The sequence below is a fragment of the Aotus nancymaae genome, unplaced genomic scaffold (assembly GCF_030222135.1).
Source record: "Aotus nancymaae isolate 86718 unplaced genomic scaffold, 86718_ANA_hifiasm-v0.15.2.pri h1tg000051l, whole genome shotgun sequence".
In the NCBI taxonomy this organism is placed as follows: domain Eukaryota; kingdom Metazoa; phylum Chordata; class Mammalia; order Primates; family Aotidae; genus Aotus; species Aotus nancymaae.
Window position 1 is genome coordinate 9,909,926 of NW_026988465.1, and position 19,100 is coordinate 9,929,025.

At 42.7% G+C, this 19,100-nt stretch overlaps 1 protein-coding gene across 14 annotated transcripts in view; it reads left to right on the forward strand.

Annotated features, from left to right (window-relative positions):
- Positions 1 to 19,100, forward strand: part of PHACTR1 (phosphatase and actin regulator 1) — a 588,779-nt gene that overhangs the window by 296,843 nt on the left and 272,836 nt on the right. Inside the window, exon 1 of one of the 14 annotated variants that reach the window (XM_012476557.3) lies at positions 12,021 to 12,603. The exons of the other annotated variants lie outside the window; for them this stretch is intronic. Coding sequence (XP_012331980.2) covers positions 12,354 to 12,603 — 250 coding nt within the window. The 5' untranslated portion in view covers positions 12,021 to 12,353. Of the gene's footprint in view, positions 1 to 12,020; positions 12,604 to 19,100 lie in introns of those variants that run through there. 14 annotated transcript variants of the gene reach the window in all.

Genomic DNA, 19,100 nt, shown 5'->3' on the forward strand with positions numbered 1-19,100 from the left:
GGCCCTTTGTATGTTTTATTTTGCAAAATATCTGTTTGTGTTTTTTGCCCAATTTTAATGGGGTTATTTGTTTGTTGTTGTTGTTGTTGTTGTTGTTACTATTGAGTTATTTGAGTTCTTTGTAGATTTTGAATATTAGTCCTTTGTCGATATAGCCTCTTTTTTTATATAGCTTTTTTTTATTTTACTTTAAGTTCTGAGACACATGTGCAGAGCATGCAGGTTTGTTACAAAGGTATACATGTGCCACGGTGGTTTGCTGCACCTATCAACCCCTTATCTAGGTTTTAAGCTCCACATGCATTAGCTATTTGCTCTCCCTCCTCTTGCTTCTCCCTTATGTGCAGGGTTCTGGACAGTAGCATGATATGGTGGAGAGTGGCTATGTCTGACCTGCGTTCATTTCAGATCTGGTTTTGCCACATCTGTGCAATATAGCTTTGTGCAACTTCCTCTCTCCAGATTTTTCCATATGAGGGAAACACCTCAAATCTTGTAACCATTGTAAGCATTAAGTGATAAAATTCGCAGTTAAAAATATAAAATCTATGTATAATATACAATACTATGCAACATTTGCTTGTAATATATATTAATATATTTTTTATTAAATATATTTTACAAATGAATATCTTTACATTTTTTATTAATAAAAAGCCCAGCAGTTTCTCAGATACACCAGATGCTCACTAAATGATACATCCTTCTCCTTTTTCTCCCCTAGTGGTGGTCTTTTCCTGCAAACTCATTGCTGTGAACCTGAATGGGTTTTTTAAATCTCTCCCTCCCTCTTCCTTTTTTTTTTTTTTTTTTTTTTTTTTTTAGATAGGGTCTCATTGTTGCCTAGGCTGATCTTGAACTTAGAATATATCTCTATGGAGTATGGAGTATATCGAGTATATACATATGCGCTCTCTTTACATACAGTATATCTCCATGTGCATCTATACAACATACATGCAACGTATTGCTCTCCTACCCTTAAGTTCCAACAACACAATCTAATATGAGCTCTCTTTACACTCCTCCTAGCTTTTTGATTTACCCTTCGATTCTTGCAGATGACAATGCTTTTACATGTGAAATGGCTACAAGCTGTTAATTTGTGTAGACATAATATGTATCATAGAGGAAAAGCTCTATTGAAATATAGTGTATAAATATAAATATCCTTCTTCTTCAGCATGGCTTCTGTACTGTAACAAATTGTTTTGGAAACTCAGGGATCACAGGATCCTGGAGTGCCGTGATCAAGATACAACCTGGCTTGTTAAAGCAGACACGCTCCTTTGATCATTCACTTCACAGGTCTTAGAGCATATTCTGTTGTTTTCCTCAGTGAATTAGACATCGTATTTCCCATGGAAGAAATCAACTGCATGTCACACTTTAGTACACCAGTGATATCCACTTAAAATCTTCCCAGAGCTGGCTACCTACAGCTCCCTGCCCCACCCCACCCCCCATAATTATGTTGCATGTGTCACTAAAGTTCTTACACTTGGCAAAATGGCCACTCCACTCTCCATTTCTTGTCAATGTTACATTATCCTATTACCTTGTTCCTGCACCCGCTCAGTACAGACAACTGGGATTCTATCCTAAAGGCCAATTATCATTAGCCTGATGGTGAGCTTTTGTTAAGCAGCCCTGAGGGGCTCAACACAGAGTATATACAAATCCCAGCCCTAAAAGGGTCACATCAGCCAGTACACAACTGCAGTCTGTTTTAAAGATTAAAAGAGCAGGGATCTGCCAATACAGATGATAGATAAGAACTTTTGCATCCTATTTTTATCCCTGTTCTCTTTACCACCAGCAGCGATGCTCTGCATGGCAGCGAAGGTTTCTGTGTCCTGTGCCTGTAGTCTGATAACCTTTCCTGGTTGTGTTTTATGATGCCATATGCTCTGTCCTAAAATAGTGCTGAGGGTCCTCTGAAGAAAAACTGCCTATCCGCTTTCTGAATGTCAGTGGAATGTTTGGAGACAGAAAGGTACACTTTGCTGTAAAACCCATTTTGGCTCAGAGTTCTACTTGGGCAAATGCTGATTATGTGACCTGGGAAATTCATTTAACCTCACTGAACTTCTGTTTTATAAAGTGTAAAATGAAAATACTACTTCCATCTTATGATGTTGGTGTGATGGTTAAATAAGGTGATACATACACACCTTATATTAAATAAGGTGATATATACACAAATAAGGTGATATATGATACACACACACACAACTTCTCATTGTTTTATTAGTCTTGATAGGCTAGATTGTGTTGCGTAAAAAGAACTCCCAAATTTCAGCAGCGTGACGCAACACGTGTGTATCTCACACTATAGGACAGTTGTGGGTCATTAGGTAGTCTAGACTCATCAGTGCCTCACTTCAGAACCCAAAGGAAATCAGTAGCTGCTGTCTTGAACTTCAGCTATCATTAATAGGTTGGAATGGCCCCACTCACAAAGGATTCTGGCTGTGCCAACTGCAATCCTACCACGTACCTGAAGACAGCAGGGCAGAAACATTTGGAGGGCATTTGTAATGTCTAGAATATTTGTTTCACAAAAATGAGATCATATCATGGTCAGTTCTGAGAACTTCAATTTTCTCGTTTAACAATAAATGGTGGAAATCCTTCCAGGTCAACTTGTTTAGGTCTAACTCATTCTTTTTAGTGGCATCATGCTATAAATATACCACAATTTATGCAGTCATTCCTTTATTGCTAAACTTCCAGCTGCTGTATTTTATAATCACACTTAATAACACCTTTATGTTCTGGAGCTTTTATTTCTATAAGACAAATATCTAGAAGTGTCTAAATCTGCCAAAAAATGATTTTAAAAAGAAAACATAAGGCTATGTTTATCAGTCTATAAATCTCATTTAGAATGGGATTTATAGTTTGGAGCGAAATGTAAAGAAACTGAATACTTTGGAGCAACTAGAAGTCTCACTAGTCTCTGATAATTTTCATCCTCTACCTAATCTGTCCCCTATTTTTTCCCCAGACATGAGCAGCAATATCTGATCCTAAATTTTTTAACTTAGAATGAGAATCTTCCTTGGATATTAGCAATACAGGCTTTAAAGATGCTCCATGTTACAAGATCTTGCAGAAAAATCTCCACCAGATCAGATCTTTTTTCTGTAATGGCCATAACAATGATACTCACTCTGAAAACATGGCCTGTTTTAGAGAAGATCCCTTTTTTTTTTGTTTTGAACTTAAGAGCTAGACTACCCCAGCCCTCTTCTCATCAATGATTATGCAGAAGAGAAAGCAGTCTTCCCACATAATGCTGCAATCAAAAAACTACAGGAATCATACTTTGGACAGTTCTCCCTCAATCACCTCTTTCTCCACCTGTTTTATCTAAAATGATTCCAATCTCCCTTCTCATCATGTTGCTATCTGCTAAGTGTTCACAGAATAATTTTCACAGAGCAATCCTCTTCGTAAGCATAATTATCACAAGCCCAGAAGTAAAATTGCTTTCTATTCAAAGTTTTAGGGAAACAACCCCCAGCTAAAATAAAAAAATAAAAAATAAAAAATAAAACCCCACAAAAAACTCCTCACACATTTAGATGTTTCAACTAGATTGTTGAGAATGCTTGTTCTAAAAGCAGAGACATGAAATTGTTTCTCTAAACCCCCTGTCCACTAACCTCTCCCTGGAGCTTATACCAAAAGTCTGCCAGATTGGATCCAGATATAATAAAGGAAAAGCTAAAGCCAAAGGAACTTTCGCTTTTGGCTTCAAAACACAGTTGGCAGAAAAACACTGTGGTGGAAAAGCCTCACTTGCGGGGCAATCAAAGTTTGTCAATCAGGGGCGATATTCAAAATATTTAATAACTAGATGTGCAAGAGTCAGAAAGAATATTCAATCTATTAGAACAGATGCCAGCCATAAACAATTCATACACCTGGACCAGTGCTCAGGCCCCAAATATGACCTCCACTTACATATCCCTAAACTTCCTAAAGAATTTTCACTAGCCTTTCCCAGCAAGCTCTGATCACATCTCCTTGCTCGGAATATAAATGTATTATACCAAATATGAGACAGTCTGGAAGCTATAGCTCCTCTTAATCACAGTCTCCTCTTCCATTCCATTCCATACTTCCAGTTTAGCATCTGCAAAAAACAAACAAACTCAAACCAAAAAATACCCCAAAACAACAACAACTCGCACATACTCTCGCACACGCACACACACACACACGTAGCAGCAATGGTGCACCATTCTGTGTCTATGAATCATTTGGAAGTAATTTTTAACGTTGTTCTTAATCTGCACTTTGTAGATGAACTTGCAGTTCTGGTTTTAACATACTGCACATTTAGAGCAAATCTGGAAAAATGAGATGCTATTCTTGTAATAAGAATATCACATATTGTTAATGTTTAGGGAGTGTATTGTTTCCTAGGGATGGTGTAACAAATTATCACAAAGTTAGTGCCTTAAAACAACAGATATTTATTCTCTCTGGAGACCAGAATTCAGAAGGTGGGCCAAGGTCCCTCTGCCTTCCTCTAGCTTCTGGTGATTGTTGGCATTCATGTGGCAGCGGCGTCACTCCTATCTCCAAGTCCATCTTCACACTGTCTTCTCCTCCTCTGTCTGTGTGTGTCTCCTCTGTGTGCCTTTTATAAAAAGCACTTGCCATTGGATTTAGGACCCATGTAGATAATCTAGGATCTCCTCATCTCAAGATCTTTAACTTTAAATTATAATTGCAAAGACACTTTTTCCAAATAAGGTCACACTCACACGTCCCAGGGATTTGACAGGGACATATGTCTGGTAGAGGAGGACACCATTCAACCCACTGCAGGGCAGATAGGGACAAGAAAGGAGACACAGAAGCAGGGCAGAAATGGAAGGAATAGCTTGACTTCAAATCAAAGGAAAAATACTGAGGAAGGAAAAGATTTTTATACAAATCTTTTCTTACATTAAATACCTGTAGTAATTTCTGAGTATTCTTCCGTTGCTTTGCCCTGTGTTGACCTTAATATTTTGTATTTCTACTGTCTTTTTCCATAAGAGTTAAAGCACTTTTGTGAGCATTTCTAAATTTCTACCCTTAATTTTGATTGTTTCTTTAAAACCTCATGACAGCTGGGCATTAAAAATAGGGAGGAGCATAGGCAAGCAGAAAGCAGAACAAAGCCGCAGTTCACAGTAGATCACACATGGCTTCTCACATTCACGCTTGGGAAATTTCGAGGTCTGCAGTTGCCCTCACATCCCCCTCATGGTGGGGTCTTCTGGGAAACTCAATTTGCTGGATGTAACATGTCCTGCCAGGGCAGTGGCTGCCCATCTTTGACCTCCCCACTCCATGAACTCCTAGTCTGCGAGCTTACCTTCTCCCTACACTGCCACCACCACCCTCTGCCCCCTCCTGCTTCAGATCAACTTTCCCAGAGGATGCCTTCTGCATACACGCCATCTCTTCCACAATAATCACTGCAGAACTCCCTCTACAAATGGCCCACCCCACACCCCCGATGATAAATGCATAGATCTCTGTGGCAACTCCTGGTTACAAATTTGCACACATGTTTTCAGCTGGGTGTCTTCTGTTATTCTTATATCTCCTTGTATTGAGTGCACTCCCTTTAATTTTTTTTTTACTTGAGATGGAGTTTTGCTCTTGTCACCCAGGCTGGAGTGCAATGTCGAGATCTTGACTCACTGCAACCTCTGCCTCCCAGGTTCAAGCAATTCTCCTGCCTCAGCCTCCTGAGTAGCTGGGATTACAGGTGCGCATCACCATGCCTATTTTTTTTTGTATTTTTGGTAGAGATGGAGTTTCACCATGTTGGCCAGGCTGGTCTCAAACTCCTGACCTCAGGTGATCCACCTGCCTCAGCTTCCCAAAGTGCTGAGATTACAGGTGTAAATCTCCATCACTGTGCCTGGTCCTTCCCATTAAGTTTCAAGCTCCATGGGATCAAGAGTCCTATCCATGTTACTTTGGATTTGTGTTCCTCTGGTAGGCTGATTTCTAGAGGGTGCATCTGAAACCTCAGTGTGCATCCAGATCACCTGGAGGTCTTGTTAAAATGCAGATTCTAGGCTAGAGCTTGAAGTGCGTGATTCTAACAAGCTGTCGGTTACCTGGGATCTGCTGGTCCTTGCGGTCATATTTTGGGTGGTGAGGTCTTAGGGCACCAAACAAGTTTCAAGGAGGGATCTGCAAGTTAAGTGTATCCTAAATAAGGGATGGGAAAGAGACTGTCATACAGTTAAGTGACACTGAGCGTAATCACAGGATTTAAGATATGGCAAGATTTCTCTTCTAACAGCCTGCTCAACCTTTTATCCTTAATTCCCAGTACTCACCCCCCTTTCCTCTCCTTTTTTTCTTTCTGACTTTACTACATACCCAAGTTCTGCTCTAGTTACTTGGCAGAGTGTCTAGTAAAAGCCTGCCACAATACTACTATACATCTGCTTGGGGATGGCTAAGGGGAGACTGATGGGTAAGCTTTCGGAAGGACTTAAGTTATTTGCATCTTTTTATGTCTTTGAGGAATGCTAAGTTTTCTTGTCCTGAGAAACACGGGGTAAGCTTGACATTGGGAGGCAGAGACTGAATGGCTTCTGAGGGCTGACTTGCAGGGTGTTCAACTTCTGGGAACAGCAGAGAGAGGCCTTGGCATGATTTATTATCTTAGCCTGTGGGATTTTGGAAAGCGCTATTATACAGCTTATGCCTGGTTGACGGAGAGACTATTTAAGTGGAAAGGGGGCAATCTGGGCTCCTGGCTTACTTTGCTCACAAGGGTAACTGTCGCTTTTGTTCAGGGTGCGGACAGAATAGTAAATCTATTTTAGTTAGGCGTTTGTATTTTGGTATCTTGTCTTAATTGCAAAGGTTTGTTTTAGAGCATTTACTTTTACAACAGACATTTTAGCCTTATCATTAGGTACAGGAATAACAGGTATCTGGTTTAAAGCTGAAACTATTGGGGGTGGGAAAGGAGGAGGAGAAGGAATAATGCGTATTTTAAAAATACTTAGAGGAGCTTTCTTATTTACAGTGGCCTTTATACTATAGAAGCCACTGAGGGCCGGCCTAGGGTCGGTGGAGGTAGAGGTAGTAACAGAAATCAGGATAGGGTTGCATTGGTGAGATTGGCAATCAGGGGAGTAGTTCTTTTGGTAAATTGGAGGAGGGGCTTTCGATTGATGCAAACTTTTCTTGCAGAGATTTAACTTTGGTATTGGGTGGTCTAAAGGACATAGTCTTAATTACTACAAGGTTGCTAAGCTGTCGGAGTAAATGAATGGTGTCTTGGTTGTCGATGATTACAATGGCGAGAACTAGGGTTACCTGTGGAGATTAGAGGGCTAGGACGGAGATACTTATCTCAAGAAGCTAGTTGTCTTTGGTCTTTTAAATTTTCACAAGGTATAACAAGACAGGCATCAAAAACAATGGTTTGGGGTGAGTCAGACCTAGTTATACTAATAACAAAGTAGCTGGCAACACAGTGAGAGGGATACACAATATAAAAGTATAGAAGAATTAAGCTTTTTTTTAGCTTTAATTTGGTACCGCTTGACTTTGGAACACTGGCTTATGATTCTGAAGGTAGTGGTGGTGCTCTCTGGGCACAGGTGTGGTGAGTCTCTTTCTGCTCTTCGGACTAAAGTCTCAGTAATTAGGAGCACAGATCAGGTTTTTCTTGAGCTGGTTTGAGCGTTGTTTCTACTTTTTGATAAGGACGTGATCTTTAGGTTGATGCTGATGTTCTGGGAACTCTCGGGGCAGCACCTGTGCTAGGAGACTTTTGGTTTTGAGAGAAGAGAAAGTAGAAGATAGACTAAGTGTATAGTTTTTGAGGAATTGATCTTTGGTTTCAAATGTAGGGACATCAGTAGTAGAATGTAAATAAGGCAGCTTATATAGCATCTCATAAGGGGATAAACATCTTTTTGAGGGGCGGTTTTAATTTTTAACAAGGCAATAAGGAGACATTTAGTCTAGGGTTTCTGGGACTAATTTGGTTAGGTGACTCTTTAGAGTCTGATTTATTCTTTTTACTTTTCTTGAAGAGGATGGATACTAAGGGATATGGTATTCTTATTTTCTGTCTAGGACTTGGGCTACTTTTCTAATAACATTTGCTGTGAAATAGGTTCTATTGTCTGAATTAATGTTTTCTACTAGCCCAAACTTTGGTGTGATTTTTTAATTAATGCTTTAATTACATTACTAGTGGCTGCACTTGAGAAGCAGATAGCCTCTACCCAGAGAGTAAAGAGATTTACTATTGCTAGCAAACACTTCAGGCAATGATTGGAGGCATTTCATTGTAAGCGATTTGAACACTTTGGAATGTCTTAGCCTCATTTAGATCATCTAGGTAAAAAGTCCACGCAAGCTACACAGGCCTAGTGTTGGAAACCCCTGTTATAAGTAATTGCTCAGGATTGTCCTTCTCTTCAATATTTTCTCTCTTTTTAAGAGTGAAAGAAAATCCCACATTTTTTTTTTCCAGAATGCTGTAGGATGACCATTTTCTTCCATTATCAATGCAGGGAGATGATTACCAACAGCAGCAATAGAACTGACCCATACTTATAAGGATTGTAATTGGCCAGGTGCGGTGGCTCACGCCTGTAATCCTAACACTTTGGGAGGCCAAGGCAGGTGGATCATAAGGTCAGGAGTTCAAGACATGCCTGGCTAACATGGTGAAACCCCGTCTCTACTAAAAATACAAATATTAGCTGGGAGTGGTGGGGCATGCCTGTAATCTCAGCTACTCAGGAGGCTGATGCAAGAGAATTGCTTTAACCCAGGAGGCAGAGGTTGTGGTGAGCCAAGATCACACCACTGCACTCCAGCCTGGGTGACAGAGCAAGACTCCATCACAAAAAAAAAAACAAAAAAACAATTTTTTGGGCTGAGACAAATACATACTCTGTAAAGGACATGGCTTATCATGGAAGGCTAAAAGGACATACTAATAATGGACTCCAGTAGAAGTCTTCATTGAGGCAGCATTCAGGGTACAGAGCAGGGTCAAGAGGAAATGCGGGACAGTGTGCACATCAGCCCTGTTGCCCGCTGAGGCAAGGAGGTGGTGCTGGAAGCTGCCAGATTCAGCCACCACCTTCCAAACTGCTGCCTGCACTATAATCCATCCTAGGCCCTTCTTCACACACCTTCAGTTGTAACAATAGGAGATGGGACTTCTTAGCTTCTGAAATTTCAACTAATCATTACTGAATTCAGCCTGAGACACTAAAATGCACACATCTGCTAAGAACAGCATCGTCTCATACAACTTTCAATAATGATGGAAATGTTCTTTAATCGGCCCTACCCAATGCAGTAGCCACTAGCCACATGCAGCCACGGAGCATATGAATCGTGGCTAGTACAACTGAGGAAATGAATTTGAATTTTATTGAATTTTAATTAATTTAAATGTAAACAGCCACATGTTGCTACTGGATACTATATTGGATAGCACCTTTAGAGGTTGCAAACTCAGGGAGGACAGTTTAGAAAGATGGATCCTTGGCTGGGCACAGTGGCTCATGCCTGTAATCCCAGCACTTGGGAGCCCAAGGCAGGTGGATCATGAGGTCAAGAGTTCAAGACCAGCCTGGTCAATATTTAAAATCCTGTCTCTACTAAAAATACAAAAAAATTAGCCAGGCATGGTGGCGGGCACCTGTAGTCCCAGCTTCTCAGGATGCTGAGACAGAGAATTGCTTGAACCCGGGAGGCAGAGATTGCAGTGAGCCGAGATCGTGCCACCGCACTCCAGCCTGGGCGACAGAGCAAGAGTCCATCTCAAAAAAAAAAAAAAGAAGAAAGAAAGAAAGAAAGATGGATCCTCAAACAAGGAAAATGGCTCTCCCAGGTAAACTTCATGCCTTTTATACTCTTAACTTGAACAAAAGACCCCTACAGCCCAGGGCACATCCTTTAATATTTGAGGCTAAGCTGGCAGCTGTGTCTGTGTTTTGTATGATATAATCACAATGCCAGTTGGCCAATTAAAATAGAAACACACAGAGCCCCTTAGTATTCTGCAAGGGAATAAAAGATTGCTTCAGTCTTAGTTGCTTTAATAAGGTCAGATGGGGTTTCTGCGGTCCACTGTTCTAACCTGCAAGGCAGAGAGTAAGGCAGAAAAGTCATGCAATTTAAAATACACATTTAAGGAAAGATGTAATTTGCCAGTAAATACACAACCTCCTCTTTTTAGAAGGGAGTTAAGGGGTGATAGTTGGGGGAGGGGCCCAAGGATTAGAAAAAGAGAATAACAAATGTTTGCTCAGAGCACAATACAGTAAATTCCCTGGTGCACTCAGCCAGTATAACAAACAGGTCCTTTGTCATCTCTAAGATAAGGCTTATAATTAGCCAGGGAGTGAGTGATGTGAATCTGACATAAGCAGACATAGTGGATTCACCTGTGGTTGGCCTGGCTGGTAATCTAGTGAAAGAGGGGCAGTTGCCGAGGCCCTCAGTGGGCACCAAGAGGGATCGAGATCTAATTATAGAGACCTGCATTCTATGTCACCCCTCTAGAGGAGGCGATGGCCGCTGGACACCTGACTTTCCTAACTACAGAATGAAGATGAAGCTCTCTCTTATCGTGCTGATATGGGCAGAACGTTTTGCAGATGAGAAGTAGCAAAGATGATAGAGGGGTAGAACTGGAGTGATCAGAAGCCTCTTGTAATATAGTAATCTAATATCCTCAGCTGATCATTGACCCTGTTACCTGTGAGGCAACTGTACGTGTAGAATTTGCCCAGTTGGAGGAGAGACTAGCAAAGACCTGCCTTTTATGGGAGAGGGAGTCACGGGGAATTGTGAAATTAGCTTTGAGGAAGTTCCTAGAAACAACGATAATGACAGTGCATTCTTTAACTGACACTTTTCTGGTAGGCTGGAAAAGAGGACGAGGGTGTGACTCAGAGTAGGGTGGAAAGAACACAGGCTTGGGGGCAGACACATCTGGCTATAGACACCTGTATCTCCATGTATGCTTTGCATCGAAGTCACCTAGGGAGCTTATTAAAGGTACAGATTCCATTAAAGGTACAGATTCCTGGACCCTGCACTGACCTACTAAACCAGAATATCAGGATTTGGGGCTCTGTAATCTCTATTTTTAAAATAAGCACAGAAGGTGATTGTGATATGGGGCTTCTCTAAGCCTTAGTTCTCTAAAAGGTGATAGAGGATTGGCAATATCTGAGTCTTAGGATTGTTGTGTGAATAGTGGTTTATTGGAAATATCGTGATTTTAATAAGGCAAATCCATGGCTGAAGAATAATAATTACAAGTTATTGAGCCTTGATTTGTTCTGCATGATTTGTTAAAGACACTATTCTCCCTGCAATCCCAGCTACTCAGGAAACTGGCAGGAGCATCGCTTGAGCCCAAGAGTTCGAGGCTGCATTGAATTGTGATTGTGCCACAGCACTCTAGCCTGGGCGACAGAGTGAGAGCCCATCTCTAAAAACAATTTAAAAGAAAAATAAAAAGAAAAAACACTGTTCTCCCTTTGGAAATCGTGGTGGATGACACTTGCTTTGTTAAGCTTTAATCACTGTGCGAAAGCAGCTGGAGAGTATTTGGCCAAATTAGGCGAGAATCCCAAACTCGCAAATTGTAGTTTCTGAGTTTTGATAAAATCAGCATTTCTTTTTCTTAATGACCCTGGCGTTAAATCTCCTTTCGGGTCGGAGCATTTCTATGGGAGGTGAAAACATCAATTATGTTGTAACAGGTTGTCTGCTCCAGGGAAAGTCAAGGGCTACGGGTTGAACCCGCCGGAGAAGGGTAATTTCCTGTGGCCCCGGAGGGGCGCTTGCACCCGAGGGCTCCCAGCGCAGCGCTTTCCCTGCGAAACATTTTGCTTTCATTCGGCAGCTTTAGGCGTGAAGAAAAGCGGGAGGGGGTTGGCGTTCCGCCCTGGAGCTCTTGAGAGTGAAGGTAGCTGCAAACCCAGCTGGTTCTCAGTAGCTGGTGCTGAGATTTCCGGAGGGGTGGGGCGGCCAGAGGAGGATGTGCACGTGAGGCCCGGGGAGAGGTGGGAGTGGAGCGTCTCAGGTGGGACCGAGGAGCGCCCTGCGCACCCGCTCCTCCGGCCTCGGGATTCGGATTGGCTCGGGCAGCGAGGTCGGCGAGGTCAAGACCCTTTCGGCGCCCTCCCCTACCCGCCCCGCCGCGGCGGCGTAAATGTAGAGCAGCTGGCGCAGGCGGGGCGGGGGCATGCTGGCGAGGCCGAGGGGCGCGAGTGGCAGCGCGCGGGGGTCGGAGCAGCGCCCGACCCCGGGTGCCCGGGGGCCGGATGGCGGAGCCCACGCGCGCCGCGAAACCGGGGAGGTTTGCGCTCCGCTCGCCGCGCTGCAGGGAGGGCGCGGTGCCAGGCGCGAGCGCCGAGAAACCCAAAAAGAAAGCTTTTTATTTGCTGAGGATGAAGCCCCTGAAGGAGCCCGCCCCCAACAACAACAACGTGTCCTTTGTGATCCACTGTCAACTAGGCAAGGAGATTAAACACATTTGCAGCAACTGCAGTCGCGGGGAGGACGCCCGGGACGGTGAGTGCCGGGGCCCGTCGGGGCGGCGGCAGCGGCGGGCGCGGGAGGCGGAGAGGTGGCTCCGGCTGTCTCAGTTTGGGGGCCCCGCCGGCGTCTGCCGCCTGGAGAACTGCGGGGACATCCGCCCTCCACCCAGACATGACACCCGCCCGCTGAGCACCTTGCAGAGTGCCACCCACAGCCCAACCCGGGCTCGCACCCTGCATATCCCATTGACGTATGTGGTCCCCAAAATGAGGATTTTGATACCGTTAGAAGAGCAAGTCTGGGATTTTTCACTTGGGAAGCTGAGGCTTAGGGGATTTGTCGGGGGCAAAGGATCTTAATCCTGCTTTTTCTTTCCATGAGCCTCTTAATTGTTGCCCTATGCTGGTCTTACGATGGGATACAGGGTTTGCTGGGCTGCGTTACGGACGTGGGCTTCCTTCGGGTGGCTTCAGTTTGGAGAGGCGGCTTGGCGGCGGCGCCCAGCACCCTAGAGACTTGTGGAGTTGTTGAATGATGCCTGTTTAGAGTAAAACATGGCTGTGATTTTTGGAGTGCGGCTGCTGGTCCCTGCTGGAATGATGCCCAAAGGCCAAAATGGGGAGAAGTGGGGGAAGGGGCGCGCAGCGGCATTTTCAGGTGAGCCTGGGCGTGTGCAAGCCAGCTCCCGCAATCCAATCAGAAGCAGGACAATGAAGGGGTGCCCGGCTGCCAGCGACTCTGGGCGGGAGGAGCCCAGAGCGTGGGACCGCCGGCGCGGACCAGGCAGAAGCCTCTGCAGCTGTGGACGCACCTGTGTGGCAGAGCATTCGCGCGAGCCTCCAGGCGGTTCCCGTGCAGCTCACAGAACAGGGTCTTCAGGGCTGCTGGAGGTCATGGAAAAGTTTTAGGCAGCAGATTTTGCATTGAAAGCCTTAGGTACTGGCTGGCCTGATGCTCATCTCCGTGCCTCACCCGCACAACTGCTTGGGCAGGCAGATTTTCCCCATAAGCCAGGCAGGTTTTGCTGTTCCTTTTGGAAGAACAAACATTACCTAGGATCCTTTCCATTCTTAGTCCGCCTCTGAAGTGCAGAGTAATGAAATGACCGTGGCTTGGCTAATGTCTTCAAAATTAGAGTCCTATTAGCGTGATTATCGCTTTCTTTGATTAAACTGCAAGAGAGGCTGTGCAGGACAGCACCAGGTATCCAAGAGGAGAGCTGGAACGGGACTGGAGGCAGGTGCCCACACAAAACACAAGAACGCCACCACTGCTGCTGGCGTTGAGGCGGGGCGGTGGTGGAGGTGAGGAGGGGGGATATACGTTTCTGAGAAGCACATACTGACAGGTGTTTCGATTTTTGTGATTACTACATCAGCTGATAACATCAATACTTATGGAATACAAACGGGTTAATCAGACGACCCAAAGCCAGACCTTTCCCATGTAATGAAATAGAGCTTGAGATGCAGGCTAAAATGGTTATTAAATGTCAGTTATTCCCTTGACTGAATTGCCGCCCAAATGGGCTGCTTCCACAACCTTGGGAGTTTATTTAAATTAGCATCTGTAAATGCTGCTACAGTAAGGAAAGGTGAATGTCCATACTCAAAATGTGTTTACAAACGTCATTATGAGTGCTGTCACTGGTCAACGAGGTATACCCTGTCAATGGAGGCAGGTACGTATTTTAACCTATAGCACATAGTTCTTCTTGAAACATGCATCATCTCCATGGCCTCACACACTTCGGAATGTCCCAAGTAGCTATGTATGGATGCTCACATATCACCTGATAGGATTATTTACCCTCAAAGCATTCTTAAATAGGGGAGACTGAATGTCATAGTGCCTAATTTTTGCCTAATTTTACGCTGCTAATCCTGCCAATCTAATGTGTGGTGCACTCATTTAATCACGAAAATTGAATAGGTCAGGAGTCTAACCCGTCTTTTGTTATTGCCAGAAACCACAGCAGCACTGCCCACCGTGGAAGTTCCAATAAATTTCACTTCCGGCAAGGATTGACCTCCCATGATAGTCTGTAAGGAGTGGATGTTCTTTTAGATAAATTCTCTAGAAGCAATTTGCAATTTGAATCATATTTTCTACATGCCAGGAGCACCAGCTGTTTTAAAACATTTGTGTGCTCAAGATCATAGTGAGGCAAACAGATTTCCCCAATGTCCTATTTGGTCAGGCTCTATAGAAGAAGGTGCTTCTTAAGGTGGATCACACCTGTAATTATGTAAAGTACTATAAGTGTGTCTGGTTCCTCATTCGCCACTAAGGAGGCCGCTTAATGGCACCCACAGAAAATTCTGATACAGCTTGAAAACCCTTATAGAAATTTACACAGATGAAATTTTACAAAGGTACTGTTCAGTTTCTTTCATACTTAATTTCTTTGCATATGAAATAGTTATTTAAAGCATGTTTTAATAACTTGCAGTTTAAAGACAATCTATAATAAAGAATACACTTTAAAGTAAAATATTTCTGGCTATTGAGCAGTATATAAAAGGTGAAATTACATTTTAGCAATTATCTTTTTACTCAAGAGTTCCCCCACACCTTGTATCTACTAAGTAGTATTAAAGATGTTTGCTAAGCTTATTTTAAATAATTCTCTACTGTTAAGAAACCATAGAACACAATTCACCATTAATGGCCAAAGATAGTTTGTGTTTCCTTCCATCTTGTCTATTTTGGTTCAATACTAAAGCTATTTTCAGGTGAGGAAACAAACTTACATGGGAAAGCCACAGAGTAAATACAGGGCAGAACAAAGACTCACACCCTCATCTGTTTGACTTTAAAACCAAGACGTGGCTGGGCACGGTGGCTCACACCTGTAATGCTAGCACTTTGGGAGGCCAAGTCGGGTGGATTACTTGAGGTCAGGAGTTCAAGACCAGCCTGGCCAACAGGGTGAAACCCCATCTATACTAAAAATACAAAAATTAGCCAGGCATGTTGGCACATGCCTGTAATCTCAGCTACTGGAGAGGCTGAGACAGGAGAATTGCTTGAACCCAAGAGGCTGACATTGCAGTTAGCCAGAATTGTGCCACTGCACTTCAGCCTGGGCGAAGAAGTGAGACTCCGTGTCGAACAACACACACACGCGCACACACACGTGCACGTGCAAAAAACAACCAAGACACTTTTAACTGTACCATCAGGTTACTTTTTTTAATGGCATTTATCTCTGCCACCTACACTGAATGTGGAACATTAGGTATTGTGGTATCTGTATGCATGTGTGATGTATACATGTGCAGTCTCGATAAGCTAGGTTTATTATGATAAAGAATTGGAATTGCAGAATTTTTTGCTGCGTTATATATGTATGTATATATATGTATGTATGTGTGTGTGTATGTGTGTATATATATGTATATATACATACACACCTTACCTACTTGATAGAGAGGCTGACTTCAGTGGGGATAGAGGGAGAGGAATTTACAACTAGGTAGATTGGAAGTTATGGACATCGTAAAGCCATAAGAAACATAGCTAAGTCATCACTGAACTTATATTAGAAGTTAATGGGAGGATATGATTTAATTTACAAATAGTTAAAAATCAAATTTAGGGAGAAATCTATTCTAGAGAGTCAAGTGTTTCTGTATGTAATTTCAAACACATTTCTATTTTCATTGGAATTCTTTTTGAGTCCATTAATAGTGAGGAATAATTTTAGGAATTATAATATCTTTAATAATTATGTATTAAGATGTAATTTCAATAGAAATATTTTAACAGTTTTTGAAAACATTTTGAAGCCTCTCAGTCTTATTTTACAACGACACTTAAAAAGTAATAAAATGATGGATTTAGAAACAAGACCTATTGATTGCGACTCCTACTCAGTACATTTTACATGTAACTCATCAGTAGATCACGGCTGTCTTCATTTTACTCTGTATGATTTCTATTCTTTAAACATTTATAAGGAAATTTACTAATCCATGAACTTGTTAGATGCCTTCCCAAGTTTTGTTTTAGGGGTTATAAATATTTAGCATATTTTGTAACAGATTCCAATGTGAACTTTAGGAATGACAGTTTGTCATACAATTTCTCTGCCATGCTGACTGTAGAGTTCATTCATCAAGACAGCCTTTTAGGAGAGGATGCCCTGTGAGTTTCTCTGGGTCACCTCATTTTGCAGGTGAGAAAATGAAGATGCATAAGGATTAAGTGAGCAGTCTACCAAGGTCAAACTCACCATTTGGTGTCAGGGCTGCTAACAGAAACTGTCCTTGAAGAGGGAAGCAATTTGCAACAGGGGTCGACAGCTGGATCCTGGAAATGCACTGCCTGTTTTCAATGTCTCCTCTGCTTGCTGGCTGGGTGATTTGGGGATATTACTATATTAGTTGTGGGGATTAAATGAGGTATTTGGTACAAAGCATTTAGCATGGTGCCTTGCAAGAGAAAGTGCTTGAGAACTATTAGCCATGATTGCTATCATTTGTATTGGGCATTTCCCCCAGCTATACTGTGTTGCTTTGCCTCTTCTGTAATTAAACTTCCTTGGATTGAGTCCAAGATGAGAGCACCCAATTCTTCTCTATATTTAAACATGTATTTCTAATAAGACAAATGAGTTAAGGGTCAGATTGAGGACAGAGTGGTAGGTTCCACCTTGGGCAAGAGAAGGAAGGTCAGGAAAAGCCTCATACAGTTTCAGAAGGAGTTCAGATTGCAAGTACCAAAGATGGCACAGAGGTTTTAAGCAGAGGCGATGTGATCGAGTCATCTGTTTACTTACTCATTTATTATTTGTGATAGGGTCTCACTCTTGTCCAGGCTGGAGTGCAGAGGCACAATCATGGTTCAGGCTATCCTCCCACCTCAGCCTCCGTAGTAGCTGGGACTGTAGGTGTGCACCACCACATCTGGCTAATTTGTGTGTGTGTGTGTGTGCACACACACACAGTAGAGACAGGATTTCCCAGGCTGATCTTGAACTCCTGGGCTCAAGCAATCCACCTGCGTCAGCCTCCCAAAGTGCTGGGATTATAGGCATGAGCCGTAGTGCCTGGCCCAAGTTGCCTTTTAAAAAATTAATTATGAAAAATACACATAGATAGAAGTAGACATAATAGGATAATTAATCCCCATAGACATATCACTCAGATTCCCCTTTTCTTGTATTATATTAAAGCAAATTTCAGTGAGTGTTTACGATGGCGTTGCTGGTAGTGCCTAGGCAAGGACCAGACAAGACAAGGACCCAGCTCCGTACCACTCATAGCTCAACAAGGGGTGTTTCAAGACCTTGAGCAGCCAAAAGACCAAGATTCTGCAATATCCGTTCCAGGCTCAGAATGTGTCCAGTAATAAACTTTTCAATCACTAACAATTCAAACTCAGCTTGCCTTATTTTTAGCATAACTTTGAGCTCATATATAATTTTACTAACAATTTCCCCTTCTGTTCTAATATTGTTCTGACACTTTATAGACATCTGTAAATAGTCACTTAATTTAGGAGAAATATTTAAACAATTCATGAAATCTATAGCTTAAAATAGCCTCATTTGTCTAAAGGAGATACAAACAATCACATTGAAAGGGTAAAAGATAAAATATATCCATTAAACTTTAATGGAGGGTGAGTGGAAAGGATCAGAACTTGTTCACTAGCCCTAAACTTCAATTTCTGTGGTTCACTAACTTATATATGAATGGCAGGAACTTTTTGGACTTGATTAGGTTTTGGGGGTTTCGAGAAGTGTCTAAAAGCCTGAAGGGTGGGGGTTCATTGAGCCAGTTAGGAGCCACCATTGATAATGTTTCAATGTGGTACTGCTGGTGGACAGGCTACCTGTGCCAGGTGGACAGCTGAGCTGAAAGCCAAGATATAAAAGTGAGTTTGTTGAAGGCCAGATAGCCAGAGACAGGGGCAGAGGTGACCTTACTTCAACCCACAGGTTGTAAGGGAGAAAAGGTAAGTCAAAGGAGGCAAAAGTTGCAATAGAAGCAGGAACTGAACAAGAATCCAGTTGTTGGTTTGGAAAAGAAGAAATTAATTATGGAAATTTTCAGCCTAGGGGAAAAAAATCATCCAGAAGGTTAGCAGTAGAGCTTGCGAGAGAGGTCATATGATGATTGTTTTAGTGTTGCGTTGTTTCTATGCCCAAAGCCAGAGGAAGAACAGAACGTGGTCATTTATTTATTCATGTATCAAGCATTGATGCCTATGGTGAACTTATATATGAGTAGAGAGGTAAAGAATGAGTTCTTGCCCTGAGAGAAACAGTCCAGTGAGGGACGTTGCTGTGACAGGTAGACTCGGGCTGTCATGGACACACAGGTGGGGAACCCATCTCCTCCCTTGGGGAGAAGGCCAGCAGGTCGTGTAGGAGGAGATGGCACTTGAGCTGAATTGAGTCGGATGAATAGGGTTGGGCTGGCAAAGATACCTAAAGGAAAGAGTCACTGGAAGCAGGACAAAGAGCAAGCGTAGAGAAAGGTCAAGAGGTGAAAGGAAGGCATTGAATGCTGACTCTTCCA